This window comes from Hippocampus comes, unplaced genomic scaffold, assembly GCF_001891065.2.
Source record: "Hippocampus comes isolate QL1 unplaced genomic scaffold, H_comes_QL1_v1.1 scaffold142, whole genome shotgun sequence".
Classification (NCBI taxonomy): Eukaryota; Metazoa; Chordata; class Actinopteri; order Syngnathiformes; family Syngnathidae; genus Hippocampus; species Hippocampus comes.
The window spans coordinates 1,076,955-1,094,536 of NW_017805482.1; the positions used below are offsets into that span (position 1 = coordinate 1,076,955).

The following is a 17,582-nucleotide window of genomic DNA, read 5'->3' on the forward strand; positions in this document are numbered from 1 at the left end:
GTTTGTAGCTCCCCGAACGGAACTCTACAAAGTATGTTGCTTGTCGTCAAACTTTTCTCAGTCCGCCTGAATTGTCTGCCGATGGACTGTTGGGGTGCCGAGCCTCATTTTCCTTTTTTTTTTTTTGTGTTCTTACTTCAAGCATCGCTCTATCGTACAAAGGAGGCTGACTGATGGCCCGGCCGGTTCACAGCTGTCTCGTCTGCTGCTTAAAAGGGGAGCGGGCCTTGACGGTGCCACAGGCGCCGCATCCGCTATTTTGTGGTCTGCTGCTGGTTAACGCGAGCGCCGCAGCATCCTTCAGGAGGGGAAGATGTCCTTCAATGTGATGCTGACTCCCCCTCCCCACCAGCAGCACATCCCTCCCCCCCCGGGCCACGAGCTTCTTATTTACCATACGCAGCATCTCGCCGCGCCCTAATGAGCCGGCATCTTCTTCAGCGCTGAGACAAAAGGCCGCAGTTTGACGCGGCGCGCTCGGCCCAGATTAAATAATGATAATTAAGAAAATATTAATCAAACTGGTTCTCCGTGCTCGGTTTGAGGGCGGCGCGTCTTCCAGCCTCGCCTGTAGGATTTCTCATTTAGACTAGGCCTGCGACCTGCAGAGCTGCAGGCTAACACATACAAACAGATGCACACAATTAAAAGAAGACCTTAGTGGTCTCCTACTATATAATTAAACACCCTTTGGCGTTCTCCCCCCGGATTGCGAGCCGGGGTTCTGTCGGTGTCAGTGTGTGAGGGGAGCCGGATTCCCTTTTAAGAAAGTGTCCCTCCTCTAAGTTGTGTGGGATGAATTAATCACCAGCACAAAGTCGAAGCTTTCCGGCGCGCACGCAAGCTCGCGCTCGCCATGTCTGGCGGGCCGGCAGCAGCTCTTCCAGCTGTACTGTGAAACTTTAATGCCGCTGGATGCCGCGGGCGCCGCCCGCCTGGGTTCTGTCTCCAAGGTGACGGAGGGGGAGCCTTCCACATGTTCACTCTAACTGGGACAAGAATTTGGGAGGATGCAGGCGGCTGGCGAACTGCTAAATGGCCACTGGATGACATAAAACCGAAGGCAGCGCCTCAGCAGATGGCACCGTTTTTATTTGACAAAATGAATTTGTACGGGGTGGAACCTGCGATTGAACTCATTTCATTTCAGGACCTTCCATTTTTTTCAGATAAGGCCTTAAAATCAAACCTTTTTGTGAAATTCGTAGCAAAGATCGTCCCTAACCGTACGATTTTTGGAGGTTCACTGGAATAGCGATTTTTTTTTTTCTTCTTCACAGATAATTCGAAAGCAAAAGCTTCCATTTGTCGTGCTTGTCGACAATTTTTTTGTAACCGCCTGAGACAACTCTCTCCCCTTTGCTTCCTCTGGTCCATGTTTAGCATGGTCCACATCATATCACCAAAGAGGACAATGACGACTTGTCACCCTTTAAATAGGCCGACTGACTGATTACAAGTTTGAAGACTCCTATGATGCAAATTAGAGGGCACACCGCAGTTGAACATGTCCCACTGGTCAAATTATTTTCTTAGGGTACCATCATTTTTGTCTGTTGCCGTTTCATGAGTTTGGTTTTTAAGATAATTATGCACAATTCACAACCAATGTTTGATTTTCAGTTGTTAATTTTCATAATTTTCTTATTACCGCTGTCAGATTGAAATGATTTCTGTGACCACTGTCAATGTTTCTTTCCTGAACAATTTTTGTGACATTTTTTTTTTTTTTGGTGGTGTGCTGTGAGATTTTTCTAATGTCGAACGGGTGGTTTTAATGGTGCGTCACCATAGTTTTCAGTTTAAAAGTACACTGTTGATGATCACATTCTACTTGGAAATGTGATTATGATTCTCGACCTTTTTTTATTTTATTTTTTTGGGTCACCAAACTGTGGTTGTTACGATAATGCGGGTACGTGCCGGCGCCTTCCCAGCATGCTCGCCGCTTGACATTCATGGGGTTAAAGTCGTCTGAATGATGAAGTGTCAGCATTTGGGACAGTAAATTGCGCGGTTTCAATTGAGAAGCGACTTCCCCTCGGGTCCGCCGCCGGTCCCCACGGGCTGGCCTTGAGCAGAACAGCATGTTGTACATCCATATAAAAAAGGAGGAAATATGGCGGTACTTTCCTCTTTATGATGGAGTGATTAATCTGTCAAGCATATTGGCGCATAAATTCCCTGCCCCTCCTTGCAAAATACTGTTTTAGCTTACTTTATGCTATATTTTATTTTTTCCCCCCCTCTTGCCTATAAACATAAAGCGTCACAAAAGGCGAACGTTCTCATCAGTATTATTACAAAATGACCATAAATCCAATGTCTAGTTAAAAATTGGAAGTCCTTTTTTTTTTTTTTTTAAACAGTTTGACGGAAACATGATTTCATTCTGAAAACCGTGTTTGATCTTCAGGACTTATTTTCATTAGCTTCCTCTTCCTCATCGCTGTGTTCAGCACAAGTCATGTTGCCTTTTGGGGATGTTTTTTTTTTTGCCTTATACTTCAGTAGAAATGCCTTGACAACACTGCTGCTGCTTATTCCATCCTGAGAGACTGCAAACTAAACAGCAGAAACACTGCATATACGCTTGTTTAGTGCTATGCAAATCATCTTTGCCGGAGGTAAAATTAACATTTTTAATTAAAATATTAGCACCAAACAAACACGGAAAAACACACTAATGATTAAATCATATTCATAGATTCTCGTAGTGGAAAAGGCGAAGGTATTTGGACTTACTCTTGTACCACATTAATGTAAAAATGTATTGGCCATTATCATAATTAATTTATGAATTCAACTCATCACAAGACACAAATTGTGCACTCTTTTAGAAACTGTAGTTTATGTTTATCGGTTTAAATATGTTTTGGACATTCATGTAAATGCCATGTATCATACGTGGGTTCATTTTATGATACAGTACAAACGTCAATGTGCATTTCATCAACTAGTATCAACTGGGCGAGGCCTCAACCAAAATGCTGGCTTTTTTTAAACGCTACTATAACGCCCTCTTTAGGATAGAAAGAAAACTACATATAAGAAGACAGCCGGTGTGCTGCTTTATTGTTATTGTACTTTAATAATAGTCTTCATATAGCAAACAAAAAAAGAAAAAAGAAAAAATCTCTCTCTGTATTGCTGCTTTAGCATACCAGCTCCAGTTATTTTCTTTTTGTCAAGTGAAAGGAATTTACTCCTCTGGTCCACAGAGGCCCAGCAGAACCTTCTGGTAGTCTCCCTTGGTGTGTTCCTGCACACGAAGCACAAAAAGACCACTTTGAAATCACGCTGCTTGAATTAAATTGCAACATATGAAGCCCTGCACAAAAGGACTCACCACAATGGTCTTTTGAAGAGATTGGCCGTGGTGAGCTTTGTACTCTGAGCAGATCTTCTTCAGGTCCACTTCACAGCGCGACACAATGATCCTGCTCACCACCTTCTCCTTGCATCCTTTACTCTGATAACAAAAAACAAAAACATGTCAGCACTTTCTCCGGTTGCACTCAATTCTGCTTTACAGCAGCGTACATATACACATAACTGGACTGAATTTGAGGTCAGTTTTGGTACTGCAACGTGTTGTGTTGGTCACCTCGAGTACGCTGTACGCGGTAAAACACACATTTTTTTTGTCTTGTGTGTTGTATCTCACATTTTAAAATCGGTTCAGGCGTTTAAAAGCACGCTGCGTATAACCATCTTTAGCCAAGTTTGCTGCCTTTACTCTTAAACCTGCTTACATCTCATACAAAGGGTGGACCAAAGTATTTGAACACACCCTTTAATTAATCAATTCAATGCTTCCAACGTGGCGACACTTGTTAGTGGAAGATCCTCTTTAGGAGAAGTGTATGTGGAATACTCAAGAGCCCTGACCTCAACCCCATCAAAAATATGTGTGATGAACTACAACTGAGATTGGGAGAAACTTCAACTCCAAATAGAAAGTGGGAAGCTTTCCAGGTCCCAATTCTGCACATTTGTCAAAATGTATAATTCGAGACCTGGTTTGACCAAACTGCATCATCTGGACATATTTGTTGTTCTGTTTTGTTTTGTTTTGCCATTAAGTGTTTTTTTAAAGCGCTATAAAAATAAAATGTATTATGATCTGTCAATACATTTACTGGATAAAAATCCATTCCTGTTGGCATCAAAGTGCTTGTTAACGTCGCCATGAGTGCACACCTCTAGTGTCACTTTCTCAGAACATCTCCATTATTACCGTCGCATATTCATTTACAGGTACCTTCATAGCGTCGTGGAGTCTGTTGGCAAAGTACAGCTGTTTGTTCTCAAAGCTTTGCACTGGGGAAAACAGAGAAAAGAAAGAAAGAAATACGCATGCAAGTAACACTGCGAGTCATGTATTCGATGTCAATCTCAAGTACCGAGAACCAGGAAGGACCTCTGCAGGTCTCCTTTCACTTCCTTCATGATGCTCTCCTGCATGTCGTAGGGGCTGTAACTCTTGTACCTCTGAAACACTACCGAGGACACGAGCGCATTGTGAGCTGCTTTATGTTCCCATAAAAAAAAAAAAAAAAAAAAAAAAAAAAAAGGGGCGTATAAACAGCAACAGCGTGTGCTGAACCTCTTTGTAGGTGAGGGACGCTCCTCTCAGTCATGATGGAGATCCACGTGGCCACGTCCGTTCCTTTGGTCTTCACGCCGGCGTCGTACAGTTTCTGTGTTGAATCAGAAAGACGTCAGTAAGTTCTCCCAATTCTTTTTTTTTAATCATCCAAGTCTTGTCTGTTTGAAATAATCGATGGTAGGAAAAGGATCAGGAACACAAATGACACCGCGTCCCTTGGCAAAGTCATTTGGAAATGGCATTTATTTTAATTATGGCCTTCTTAAGTCCCTCTGATGTTAAATCCCAAGCAAATAGCAATCAAGGGCATTTTTTTTCGGAGTGCTTAAAAGGAGCGGCGCGTGTTTTATGACGACTGTAATTCAAACATTACAACTTTGAAATGTGACGACGTTGTAAATATGAATCTGTTAGTGTCACCGAGTGTGGACACAACTTACTCTGGCGTCTTCATCAATCTTTTCATAGTCCACCACGGTGGAAGGCTCGTCTCGCTTGGCCTGCGCACAAGGAAGGTTCACATTCGGTCTCAAAATGATGAAGGCAAAACCGCATCGTTGGCATTCGTGTCAGAACGCACCTGCACCAGAGCCAGCAGCAGCTTTGCAAAGTTTCCGGAAGTGTCGCCTGCAACGTCTTTATCCAGGTCCTTCTTGAACACTGTGGAAAGTTTGGCATTTTAGATTGCAAGGGAGGTGATGCAGAAACATGCGTCACATTGCCACTCCATTTATTTGTGCAACTGCAGAATTTTGTTTGTTCCTGTTTTTTTATTTAATTATTTTTTAATTGAGTATTTGTTGAGTGCTTGAGGGAAAAAAAATCACAATAAGTGACTGACTGGACTGTACGACCGAACAGTAATGCTGAAAAAAATCTAATTTATTAAATTAACTGACAAAGATGAAAACTAAGAACATTTTTGCTATAATTAGAGTTAAAGAGGCTCCAACTCACCCCCTAATCTCAAGAGGAGCGAGCGAGCAAGCAAGCCCCCCCCATATTTTCAAGGGGCGATTCATTTTGATTTGTTACTCACACTCCTTGTAAACTTGCTTGATCTCCTGCAGCTCCGACTTGCTGCGGGAGCAGAGAATCTCGATGAGCGTTTCTTCATCAGTGCCAAGGCCCTGAAAGACACATGGAACATTTCAAAATCACGAGATCGTCAGGATGTAAAAGTCTGCATTCTGTACTTTGTCCACAAGAGGGCAGCGCCACTCAGGAAATGGGCCTGCTGGCATGCCGGACAAGATATTGTGGCCTGTTGTGCACCTTAATGGATCCTCTGATCTCTGAGGCGTCATACTGGGACGTGCTCTTCATCAGGCCAAGGATGACTGATTCCACGGAGCCGGACAACGCCCCCTTCAAAGCTGAGATCATGTCCTAAAAGAAACCGACTTCACAATGAGGTGACCCAGCGCAATACAGTATCACGGTTCATCATTTCTTACCCCCCTCACAAAAAAAACACTTTACCTTCTTTGCTCTCCTTTCATAAGCAAATGCAATTTCCCTTCTCTGAGAGTATGTACGCTTTGTTAGGATGTCAATGATGGTCTGTTCGTCCACACCTGAAGGCCAGGAAAGACACCTCATTAAGTACAACTAAACGCTTTAATAAGGATACAAAACAAAAGGTGGATGTTTTGATGAGCGCGCTCAGTGAAATTCAGTTTTTAAAGTTTTTTTTTCTTGTGGTTGTAGAACAGAAGAACATCGCTGAATTATTTGGGGTTCGAATCTCGACATCAGCCCTCCTTGGTGTGACGGCGGCATGTTCTCCCATGCTGGCGCGGGTTTTCTGCACGCACGCCGGCTTCCTCTCACATTCCAAACGCGTATGTGAAGGATTGCTCATGGGTGTGAATGTTAGTTTGAGCTGTTGGATCGTTTGGATGTGGCCTGTGACTTGGTTGGCGACCAATCCAAGGTGTACCCCGCCAGCTCCTACTCACCGACAACCCTAATCAAGACCAGCGCTACAGATATGCGTGACGTCATACGAAAACTTCTCTAAACATGCCCGTCGCTACGGTGTTGAAGGTCGGGTCATGATTTTGTTAGGGTGCGTTTTCCTGTTTAAACGGATGCATTTAGTAGCCAATGTCATACAATGGTGAATTATTGAGATGTGTTTGGTGGCAGCGATGCAAGTGAGAGGGTCAAAGTCTCATTTCAACGTTTACCGGCTCTGGGCGGACTATTCATTCTATCAAATGGGCCTAGAAAAAAAAATATGGAAAAGCTTTGCTTTTTTGTTTTTTTTCTTCTCCCAAACAAATGATTTGAGAAAGCAAAGTGCTTTTGAGGTGTCGGTACATTTGAGCGGAAACAATTGTTCTGTTGTTTCCTAGAACAGTCAAAGTACACCATCAACACTTTCACGGAAACAAATGACCATCCTAACAAAATGGAGGCCTTGTTTGCTGTTACCAGGAGCTTCCATAGAATGTTTTGCACACTGTTCTGGTACCACTGAGGTCACAGACTTGGATGAGTTCCCAAAAAGTGTTTTTTTTTTTTTTTTAACTCCAGGATGCTGACTCACAAATACCAAGAGTCCTGACAGAGACACTTCAGCTGCATGGATTTAATCGGAATGTACGCCGTGTATCTTGCCTTTGGTTTTGATAGCCGTCTCTATCCTTGCAGCATCTTTTTCAGGGTCAAAGTCCAAAGCGGGTAGAACAGTCGGGTATTTTGGCTCCTGGGACTGTGGAATAAAATAAGACATATGTCAATAATATAAAGCATGTCATGTTAGAAAAAAAAAAGTGTAAAAGCTGTTTGGCTTGACCTCAGTGTTGAGGGCCAGTTGCCCCAGAAATTCAGCCACCATCGCCATTTTCACTGCCCTGCAAAAAGTGACACGCCATGTGATCATGAATCAGTCTAATGCCATCACTGAGGCAGAGTAGGACATTTTTTTTTTTTTTTTTGGTCTACTGATGCAATCACATTGTTCTGCTGCACTCTGCCATCCCATAATGGACGGATAAAAGACACAATAATATATGAGCCACTCTCGGTTCCAATGTGGTTTTTTTCTTCAGTGTTTCGCAGTCCACGCAATTATTATAATTTTAGAGGCTACTTGCTAATCATTGTCACAAATCCAGTGGGCACGCCCTGCACTGCAGTACGAAATCACACATGTGGAGGCAATGTGAGACGAGTAGATTGTTCTCAAACACCGATAGCCGCACATGAGCAAAAGCACTTTTGCACAAACAATTCATGATAGTCCATGAATCAGCTATTATTTTTTTGTTTTTATTTGTCCAGATCCTAAAACATTGTTGTACGATCAACCTAGTTCAACAGTAGCTTGCCCAACAACAGTGAAACTTACCTAACTTGTAGAAGTTGGCACAAGACCGACGAACCCTATGTTGATGTGTCGGAGAAAAGGGTGTGGAGATTTAACGCCGCTGCGACTGACACGGGAGAGGACTTCCCCTTTCACCTCCTCCCTTTTTTTTCCACCCACTCCTGACTCCACCCAGTTGAACAAGCAGCCACTGCAAAGTTGATTCTGCCGAAGTCGAGCCTTTCTCACCCGTACTGATCTCATCTTGTGACCACACATCCATTTGATTTGAATGCTTCCAGCTTTATTGCTCTTCCAGTTTACAAAATGACAACTGAGAACATGTACAAAAATGACGGCATTAGAAAACAGACGTATTACTCTTGCTTGAGTGTCTCACATCCAAGCGTACTGCGTGATCTTAAACTGAATGCTTGATGAGTTTTGAAGTGTATTTGTTGTGATTTGCTGAGCGGTTCTTTTTCTTTTTCTTCTTCTTGCCTCCTGGCTTGCCCGCCTTGGCTGCATTTCCATCGACTGAAGCCTGCCGCAAGAAGCACAGGACAACATCACAAATACTGATGATCTTGAGTTTTAGGATTCGTACTGAACCAGAAAGATCTAATGAGAAACGATCACGGGTAGTCTGCCTTCTCACAGGATAACAATGCGGAATTGATGATTTTAACTGTGGAGATTTTTAGTCAGGCGCATTAACGGATGTCACCCAGTTGACTAGTCAACTGTACTGAGTGGAGTAGTTCGCACGGCCAGGCTCTCATCTGTCCTGCTTGTTCGTTCTGCGCTTATAGGCATGCGGCATTGGCACCGGTTCAGCCAGTCTCAGAAGCGCTTGGCCGAGAGCATTTCATCGGTTTAGTTCCTGAGATTCTTTTGTGTGCTCGTACGCATTGAAAGTGAGTGTGACTGGATTTTTCACCTGCGGCGTGGATCGCGGGGGAAAAGTGCAGGGGACGCGGCCGTGCTTCTTGTGGAACGGCAGCGGCACAGTGGGATCCACGGGCATCCAGGGCACGGGGCCATTAGTGGGAATCCGGGGGAGACCGTTGTGGACTTGGCGCAAGTCGTACGCACTTCGACAGGCTTTCCCGTCGGACGCTTTTAACAAAGTCACAAAAGGCTCCTCTGGTTTGTGGGTGATCAGGTATTGCCCTTCGTCCATTCTACAAACACACGTGGCGTCACAGAAGGCGCGTCAGACAGTGCATTCGGCGTGACTTCTTTCCGTGATTGGAATGTTAAAAGTAGAAGGTGCTACGACTGTTGTGAGTCGGGAGTTGTGCAACTCCTACACACACATGCAAGCAGACTAGTGTCATAGACCTATGCCTGAAAAAAAGCCTTAAAAAAATCCATAAAATTAAAAAAAAAGTTCAGACCAATCATCATGGCAGGTGTCAGTTCACATTCTGAGACGTGCACTGTAAAAGATTAGCTCTACAAACGTGTTTTGCTTTTTCTTTGGCCTTTTATGATGCCACGGAGAGAGTTACCAGTGATGGCAATTTGGAAACGTGTGATCACAAACTTTGGAACTTGGGAGCGTGTCTGACTACTCAGTGCAATATGAGCCTTGCGGTTCATTAAACATGAATGACATTCACAAATGTATTTTACCAAACGTTAAACAGCTTAGAGCTGAAAGCACAGAGGCTGTGATAAGCATAATGAAAATAACCGGAGCGCTTGCCAATCAACTTCTCATTTTTACTGTCCATTACTCTCCGTTATGAGTCTGTCAGTCATCTTCAAAAAGTGAGAAGTGGTTTATTTCAGCATACAGTCGTTAAACTTGTCTTTACAAGTTTGTATGAGGGATAGGAATCAACATTATGGCTTTTGATGAGGACCAGTCACCCAGCTAGCTAGCGCTAACAACATGGAGGTCAAAGTACTAGCGTTGATGCTAATTTTACTGTTCATAGGACTTCTATTATCCTGTATTCCATATTTGGGTTTAGCAAGTTCAGGTAGAATATTTGCATGGCTGGAAAGCAATTTTATTTCAGGCATCATCAGATTGTGAATTACCCATGACAAGACGGCTAAGGCAATCGTGTTGAAAGGCCAAATCAGCTTTGCACTTGTTGCAAATGAAATCACATTTACTGTCCTTGCAGGTTTTTTTTTTTACAGGCTGTTTGAGAGCTCGCCGATATGAAAAAAAAAAAAAAACGCCAATGAAAATATGCTACACTGATTCACAAGGCAGAGAAATAATGAGATGGAAGGGGGCCAAGCACGAACAATCTCAAGTGTTTGTTGTCTTTACAATGTATTGCTTTGTTGGCAACTTACTTTGTCAGCTTTTTCAAAAGGTGGTGCAGAATGTTGAGTGACTTCACCGGCCTGTGCACAAAAATAAGCATGTGACATTTTGTTGATTCGTTGACATGCGGCAGTCCATCCCGACAAAAACGAAGGCTGTGATGGTGATGAAAAACATGGCCGCTGTGTTTTTTTCTTTACCGATTGGCCGCTTGCAGGGTGTGAGTTATCATTTTAATCACTAGTGGAATCATCTCACGAATCGTCTCGCAAAGCCGACAACTCACTTGAACCCGCAGGAGATGTTGTCTCTCCAAGCGTCAGGCAGCCTTCTGAGCAGCGCTACTTTAGAAGTGTGCGGATTGATGTGAGCTACGCCGAAAGAAAGGGATAGAGAGGAAGCTAATGAGTGCAGACAACAAGAGCTTTCCTCCATCGACAACGCCGTAGCCAGCGCTGACAGAGGAGTGCAACGCCTGCCATGATTTGACTGAGCGTATGCCGTCTCCTTTCCTACCTCCTGTACATTTTTAACAAAAATCCTCCTTCGGTCATAAACTGAGCCACAAACAGACAGAAAGGAGATGACCACATGATGAGCCATCGGCCACAAAATGGGGAAGTCTCGTATCAGCTGGGCCACTTACGTAAGCCTTTATGTATTTATTTTTTTCCGATTTTGCTTGAACACGCTGACGTGTCAGGAGGACACTGAAGGAATATGAAATGGCTTTCTAAATATATGGGTTATCAGGTTGTCCATGGTTACACCCATGTTTTCGCAATGGGGCACCATAACCGTGACCTCAAAGAACCGGCAAAGTCAACTGAGGACGACATGTGAAACGCTTTTAAGACATAAACCAAATTATGATTTGCAGCTACCCAAAAGGAAGACTTAAAGTAGTACAAGCTTCCCTGTATCTTGAGGTCTGAGGTTGCTTTTAGGCTGTGGCTGTCGTTATGGCAACAGCATAAACTTGAATTAGTCTGCAGTGGGAGGAGAAGGTGAGTCATCTAAATACTATTCCGTTGGTTCATGTGGGAGGGTCACTTGCTGAGGGGGGAAAATAAAATCTCTCTTTAAAGCCACATAAATGTAACTTTCCAGCACTAAGCATAGAAAATGAAGAAAAAAAAACTAGTGAATATTCCGCTGAAACAAAACCAGCCTTAATTTTACAGTGATTTCTTTTTTTTTTTTTTTTTACCTACGAAGGAAACTGTACTGGAGTGAAGTGCCCTTTCCATCCAAAGCTGGCAAGCCTCACTGTTACTCAGACACTCGACCCCGTGACACAGCTGGTACTCCAGCTTGGGCAAAACATGCACCGGCACAACCTGGTTTGAAGGACAAGAAGAAAATATCAGCTTGAAACACATTTAACGTGAGGTTCAGATATATTTTGACATGCATACATGGCTTGGGTTTGGGAATATTTTCCTGGATTGGGCGACGGAGACTGAGGTGCGCACTATGAGGAGAACATCTTGGAGACTGAAGAGCTTGTACAACAGGTTGCCTCTCTCCGGGGACTCGTAGTCTTGTTCGTCCTCAGCGCCGGCCTGCAGCTCCTGGGACAATATTTCTGTATGGGGTGGTGAAAAATGTAGGTCAGCCAGGTATCAGTGAGAATAAACAACTCCATATCTATTGTACTAGGCCAGTGACTCACAAAGTGCGGTATGAGTACCGGTGCAGAATGTTACAGTGATTTATAACCCTTTCCCATCCAGAACCAAATAGTTGTTTAATTTTAAGTACAATCCAGCCGAATTCAATCTGTTAGAACTGTTTGAGTTTTAAAAATTTTAGCGACAATTTCCATTTAACTTCTGTTCATTAATCAATTAGGTTTTATTTTCCAATGTCCAAGCAGCGTTAATGTTCAAACTGTGCATATTGTTGCGGTATTACATAATACTGTACAGAGAGCAGGCACAAGAGCAACTGTTGGAGGAGGGGAAGTTCTGAAATGACAGCCAGTGTGGGGTTTGCTTTGCTTTAGAGTGCCTTGTTATTGGCCGTCAGTGCTCGCGCGACATGAGAAGAAGGCAAAAGTGCGCGCAAACTGCAACTACATTGCAATCTCCACAAATTCTATATTTTCATCCATCATGATTGCTAAATTGTGTGATAGTGAGTCCTTCGCACGTTGAATGCCTTTACTTTAACAGCAAAAATCTTAACACCCGTTGAAATGCACTGAAAAAAAAAAATACAATTCTGTGGTGTGTTAGGGGGAACTCCCCCCAAAAGAAGTCCATTCATATGACAATCTGGAGGTGCCAAACCATATGCACGCGTCTACTGTCTAAGTTTACGATCATTTTATTTCCAATTTCCAATCATTTTAATGATGTAACTGAATGTGTATATAAAATAACCAATGAATATATGACAGGACTCGTGACTTTTCTCCTCTGGGGATCAATATAGGATTATTTTCGGACTTTTAGAAGGCCCGAGTGACCTACAACATAGTAACTCTTCGGAAGTAAGGCCAAAGAGCAGCTTGACACTAACTTTTCTTCTCCGGAGAGTCTGTGTGGATCGCCGGAGGAGCAGCTGAGGTTTCTCCACCCTGTTGCCGGTTTCTCTCCAGGTAAGAGGTCACGCAAGGTTTCACTAGGGACAGCGGGAGGGTGTGGCGCGGGGGTTCCACACACCGGGTGGGCGAGACGGTCTCCTGGGACGAGGCGGGGCTTTTGGTGGCCGTGTCGCTGGCCGAGCTGAACATGGCCGTTTGCATGCGCAAGATCTCCCCGAGCTGGTCGGCCGGGGCCTTCGCTCGTTTGGATGCTTGCCTGCGTGCTGTCCCCCTTTCGGGAGAGGGCGAAGCTGAGGCCACGGGCACGGAGGCGGGGGTGGGTGTCGCTGCTTGAGATGGTGATGTTGAGTCATCAATGATCAGTCTGTCATCCTCAAAGTCTTGATCACTTTCTTTATCGGACTCGTACGCTGGCTTTGTAGCGGTTGCCTCATTAGCTTCCCTGACAACCGTCGGACTCATCTGCTCTGCTGCTGCGTAATGTTTGATATCGGTCGCGGAGGCGTCCATCTCCTCTTGTGAACCACGGCTGAGAGGATTGGTGAGCCGTTTTTCCTTGCTTGAAAGAGGCGAACTCGTACTTTGAACACGTTTCAGTGGCTCGTTTTGCATCTTCTGCACTTTTGTGTTTGGTGCCTCTCCAAAAGTCTCCAGGTCGGTGAGGTCCACCCCAAAGTCGAGATCGTCGCTGGCGAGGGGGATCATGTTTCTTTGGGAGCCCTCCTGGTTTGGAAACAAGTTAAGGAGGTGTCAACGATAAGAAAAAAAAAAAAGATGTGTACTAATAAAACGTGATCCGTGTTAGTGCCAGATACCAGCGAGGGTTCCCGATCGTCCACAGGAAGTTCCGTCATTAAATGGCAAACGTTTCTTTTTCCTTTCTTTGTAAAGGACAGCTTCAAACTCTCCTCGTGGTAGATGAGACTCTTTTGTCTCACCGTTATTTCATTGTCGAGCACGGGGGATTCGATGTAAACAGTCTTCTTCGGAGTCACACCTGTGGGTAGAGTTGCAAGTGACAACGGACTTTTTGACAGATTGTAATCATGAGCCATGACACGATAATTGTAATCCAATATATAATGAACAACAAAAGATGAGTATTTTAAAATGATTATATTTGCTGTAGTTCTTTTTTTTTTTGGTTGCTTTCGTGAGCAAACAAATAAGTGTGAGTAGCCTTTTGTAGATAGATGTGATATTGAGATTGGATGTCATGACTGTTTTGACAAATGCGCAATTTGTTTTGTCGGGCACAACAAATTTGGCAGGTTGAAGATCACTTGCAATGTGAATGAGCTGACTTTTTTTTTTTGATTTTTAAATGTCTATTTCAGAAAATGTTGCAGAATTTTTGGCGTGTTTTGAATTTCAAATGTTGGCGATATGAATCTGCTTTGTTGAAAGTGTCATTAGGAGTAAATGGGGAATATTTTGTGCGCGTGATGAAAGCACTAAATAGTTGGTCAGTGGGAATTTTTGGTTAAAATTCGTTCCCGTGGTGAACTGAATGAGCTAAATGATTTCAATTTCAAATAGCAAATATGTGTAAATGTCCAATACTGAATGCATGTCAGGAATCGTCAGTCTTTCGGCCTTCCCACAATTATGCCTTTTCAACTACATTAGCTTCGTTAGAGCTAGACTAAAGGTGCATTCTGAATTTCAGGTTACGGAATGACACCACATTGCAAACCGTGGGCCCCTCGCGCCCTGACAATTTCAACCCCAAATGTCAAAATGACAGTGCTGCACACCTTTGCCACGATTCACTTTAATGCAAACAGGAAGTTCCCATCTCTGAGCAAAGTCAGGACCGTGGTTGTCCAACAGTGTGACCAGGGCCTCTCGGGTGAGACACACGTGAGGCTCGTAGCGCTCGCACAGCTTCTCGGCATTGTTATCGCTGCTGATTGCCTGCAGAGCGACACAAGAACAGCGGCGTGAAGAATACTTGGACACCCCCTGGTGTCTTTTGTGAAAACTGCCACAGCCAAAACGAAGTCGCAAAAGACCCACGGTCATGAATCCCCCGCTCGAGCAGTCACAAAAAGAATCTTTGCGACTTACTTTACAGAAGTAATTAAAAAAAAAAAAAAAAAAGTGAAACAATTGCTTACAGCGTGCATGTCCTTAGCTTTTTTGGCTGGAGGATTTTCTGATGAAACACTCTGATAATCCGTTGCAAGCTGTGCATCAGCAGCCATTATCGCGCAGCTCGTGATATCCACACTGCCCTGGGGAGATAAAAAGGGTCCAAATACGGAAATAAAGAAAATGAACCAACATAAAAGGAGCAGTTTTTTGCAATTCAACCGATTCAAGTTGAAGTTAAACCACAGCGGAGGAACCGCATTATACCGGCCGGCTCCAAAAGTGGCTGGATCAAGCCTCGGTGAAAAGACATTACCATGACAACGAGCTGTTTTTCCAAGGTGAGAGACAGTGCCGGGTTGAAGGTTCCGCCGGTCAAACTGGTCATCTCGCATATCTGATAGAGCTGAGGTAATGTTTGGATACACTCCAAACGTGCCCTCAAATAATCCTGAGGACGGAATCATTTTCGGTTAACATCATGAAACACAGAACGCAAAAACGGCATCGTGCGTGTACCTCGGCATATTGCAGTGCTCCCTGGGATATGAAACTGTAGTCGCCTGCGCACACTTTGGCCACATCTTGCAAGTACCTCTGAAATTGCATCACTTCTTGGTCGACTCGGGCTTTCAGGTGCTGAAATGTGAGCATAACATTCAAGTGAAGGAATGCAACAAGGATTTGCCTGATGACAATTACTTTTAAAAGGAGATTAACGTTACCTGGGGAGGAACCCTGAGATTCTTACTACACAAAAAGTTAAGATATGCCCTCTGCTCATTGCTGGCCAGGCCGGACACGCATGGGAAGGGCAGTCTGGGTTGAGGAAAGCCATCATCTTCCACGTATGCTTTGGGGGGATTTTGACATCCCTCTGGAGCCTCCGCGGCCATGTCTACGTCCGCGGTGTCGCAGTCATCTTTGCTGCGGCTATCGTGCAGCCGTGCAACTTTTTTGGTAGTAGACTTTTGTCCGGACTGAGCACCACACTCGAGTTGTGTCCTGCCAGTGTCTGCAGGACTTGTGTAGAGAGGAAAAACAGAAGTAACGGTAATTAACACTCATTCGATTTTTTTTCAAGAGCGCGTGAACAGGCAAGTATTTTGGACTGCGATTAAGGGTTTCAAATGTTGTCTTTCTTGCACCACAACGGACTGCAAAAAAACAATCAAGATGTGACCGAAGTGTAGGCGTTCGGATTTAATGAAGAGGTTTCACAGAAAAGGACATTCAAGTATTTCAGCCCTTAAAAACAACAGGTGAATATTTATTGGGCTAAAATCAGGCTCAGGCCTGCCTGTTTTTCTCTGTGTACTCCATCCGTCTTCCTCCAAAACTCTAAAAGCATGCTTGTTAGTAAGGCTGGGTAGTAATTCAATATCAGTAAATATTGCAATAGACATATGAGCAATATCAATAGAAATTGCAGACGACGTCGTATCGATTTTAAATAAATAAATAAACCGGCAAGCAGCATTCTGTCCGCTATAAAACTCAGTGTCAGTGTCAAAATACTTTGGTAGCCAAATAAATAAGTTGACAGAATTGAGATCATTAGTTCAATCATTAGCATACCTTTGTAGAGAAGCCCACAGTTCTCTACTACTGGGTGCGAGGGAATATTGATCGTAAACATCTTTGGTGAAGAAGGGAGCATCGGGCACAGGAGGGTCCTCCCTTAAAAGGAATGTGTATTAAAATTTTTGCGATTTTCATATAGGTTGACATTGAGATGAATAACAAAGTATAACTAAAAACAATAAATGGGGATTTGCATCATGACTGCGTGCCCACTACATTTCTTTTATCTTATCTTATTCTTTGGGGGGGGGGGGTGGCATCATTGCAAGGAAGTTTGCATATGTGCCGTACACACGGAGACGCAAGGAGCAACGTTGAGAGTCAAATATTCTAATGTTAAAGTAATTTTACTTGAGTAAAATTTATGACTACTCTACCCACCTTTTAGATACGTATCGCGAAACAGAATGATCGATTCGGATATTGTCAGATCTGTACATTCAGCACCAAGCAAACACAGTTAACATGAGCACAATAACAGCCATTTTAGGTGATACCAATTGATTGCAAAACTAAATTACTTCTGTACGGAGTACATTACGTTACATTCTCAGGTAACGGCTCCGAGCTTCTGAGCTCATACGCACCGTTACCAAGGTACGGCGTATTTGTCAGATATGATGACGAATAGCACATCAAGTTGCAGTATTTCCTTCTACGAAATATGATTTTAATATTGACTCACCACACCAGTTCCATTACTGTGACTGTAAGAGCACATGAAGGCGGCTAACCAGTTAGCAAACACGCCGTGTGATTCTCGTTCTACTAAGGAAACAATGTCGACGTTTATCGCTCTTTGCACAGTGCTGCCCTCCTGCGGATCCTGACCAAATTGGCCTGCATTCGATATTGAGTTTGTATGAAATGGATAAGTACCTCGTATAGCTACTTAATGTAGTTTTTCCCAAACTTTCCTGATCCAATCACATATTGTACATTACCGAAAACTCACGGCACACCACCGAATGAAAACATCACCCCCCCCAAAAAAGTACATGTACTGAAATTGTGATGATATTGCCTCAAACTAAACACACATTTTATTATAGTTAAATCTGTTTGAAAACGAATATATTACGGAAGAACTTACATCTTGCATCTGTAACATCTAAAAATGACTTTATGCCGCTAA

General features: G+C 43.6%; 2 protein-coding genes across 3 annotated transcripts; both read right to left on the reverse strand.

Annotated features, from left to right (window-relative positions):
* Nucleotides 1-2,832: 2,832 nt before the first annotated feature.
* Nucleotides 2,833-8,099, reverse strand: LOC109519440 (annexin A2). Its single transcript, XM_019875971.1, has 13 exons — nucleotides 7,971-8,099; nucleotides 7,416-7,473; nucleotides 7,238-7,331; nucleotides 6,095-6,189; nucleotides 5,888-6,001; nucleotides 5,652-5,742; nucleotides 5,193-5,272; nucleotides 5,053-5,112; nucleotides 4,610-4,703; nucleotides 4,407-4,502; nucleotides 4,265-4,323; nucleotides 3,350-3,472; nucleotides 2,833-3,262 (listed from the first exon to the last, which is right to left on the reverse strand). The coding sequence occupies exons 2-13, from the start codon at nucleotides 7,461-7,463 to the stop codon at nucleotides 3,203-3,205; spliced, it is 1,014 nt and encodes a 337-aa protein (XP_019731530.1). The 5' UTR covers nucleotides 7,464-7,473; nucleotides 7,971-8,099; the 3' UTR covers nucleotides 2,833-3,202.
* A 111-nt stretch (nucleotides 8,100-8,210) lies between these two features.
* ice2 (interactor of little elongator complex ELL subunit 2) lies at nucleotides 8,211-17,230 on the reverse strand. Of its 2 annotated transcripts, XM_019875970.1 has the most exons (15): nucleotides 17,133-17,230; nucleotides 16,442-16,543; nucleotides 15,589-15,886; nucleotides 15,383-15,502; nucleotides 15,180-15,314; nucleotides 14,890-15,006; nucleotides 14,527-14,686; nucleotides 13,585-13,766; nucleotides 12,745-13,492; nucleotides 11,637-11,806; nucleotides 11,429-11,558; nucleotides 10,505-10,589; nucleotides 10,248-10,298; nucleotides 8,869-9,112; nucleotides 8,211-8,472 (listed from the first exon to the last, which is right to left on the reverse strand). In XM_019875970.1, the coding sequence occupies exons 1-15, from the start codon at nucleotides 17,144-17,146 to the stop codon at nucleotides 8,350-8,352; spliced, it is 2,679 nt and encodes an 892-aa protein (XP_019731529.1). In that variant the 5' UTR covers nucleotides 17,147-17,230; the 3' UTR covers nucleotides 8,211-8,349. The 2 variants fall into 2 exon arrangements, 1 of the variants encoding a protein (XP_019731529.1); XR_002168966.1 differs by lacking the exons at nucleotides 8,211-8,472; nucleotides 8,869-9,112 and having other exon boundaries at nucleotides 11,433-11,558.
* Between the last annotated feature and the right edge of the window lie 352 nt (nucleotides 17,231-17,582).

Coding starts and splice junctions, on each gene's coding strand:
- ice2 (XM_019875970.1), bottom strand. Junction 10,299..10,504: donor AACATCTCCTGCGGGTTCAA/GTGAGTTGTCGG, acceptor TTTTGTGCACAG/GCCGGTGAAGTCACTCAACA. Junction 9,113..10,247: donor CTTTTGAAAAAGCTGACAAA/GTAAGTTGCCAA, acceptor GTGTGTTTGTAG/AATGGACGAAGGGCAATACC.
- LOC109519440 (XM_019875971.1), bottom strand. CDS start 7,463: ATGGCGATGGTGGCTGAATTTCTGGGGCAACTGGCCCTCAACACTGAG. Junction 6,002..6,094: donor ATGAAAGGAGAGCAAAGAAG/GTAAAGTGTTTT, acceptor GGTTTCTTTTAG/GACATGATCTCAGCTTTGAA. Junction 4,503..4,609: donor CGTCCCTCACCTACAAAGAG/GTTCAGCACACG, acceptor TGTCCTCGGTAG/TGTTTCAGAGGTACAAGAGT.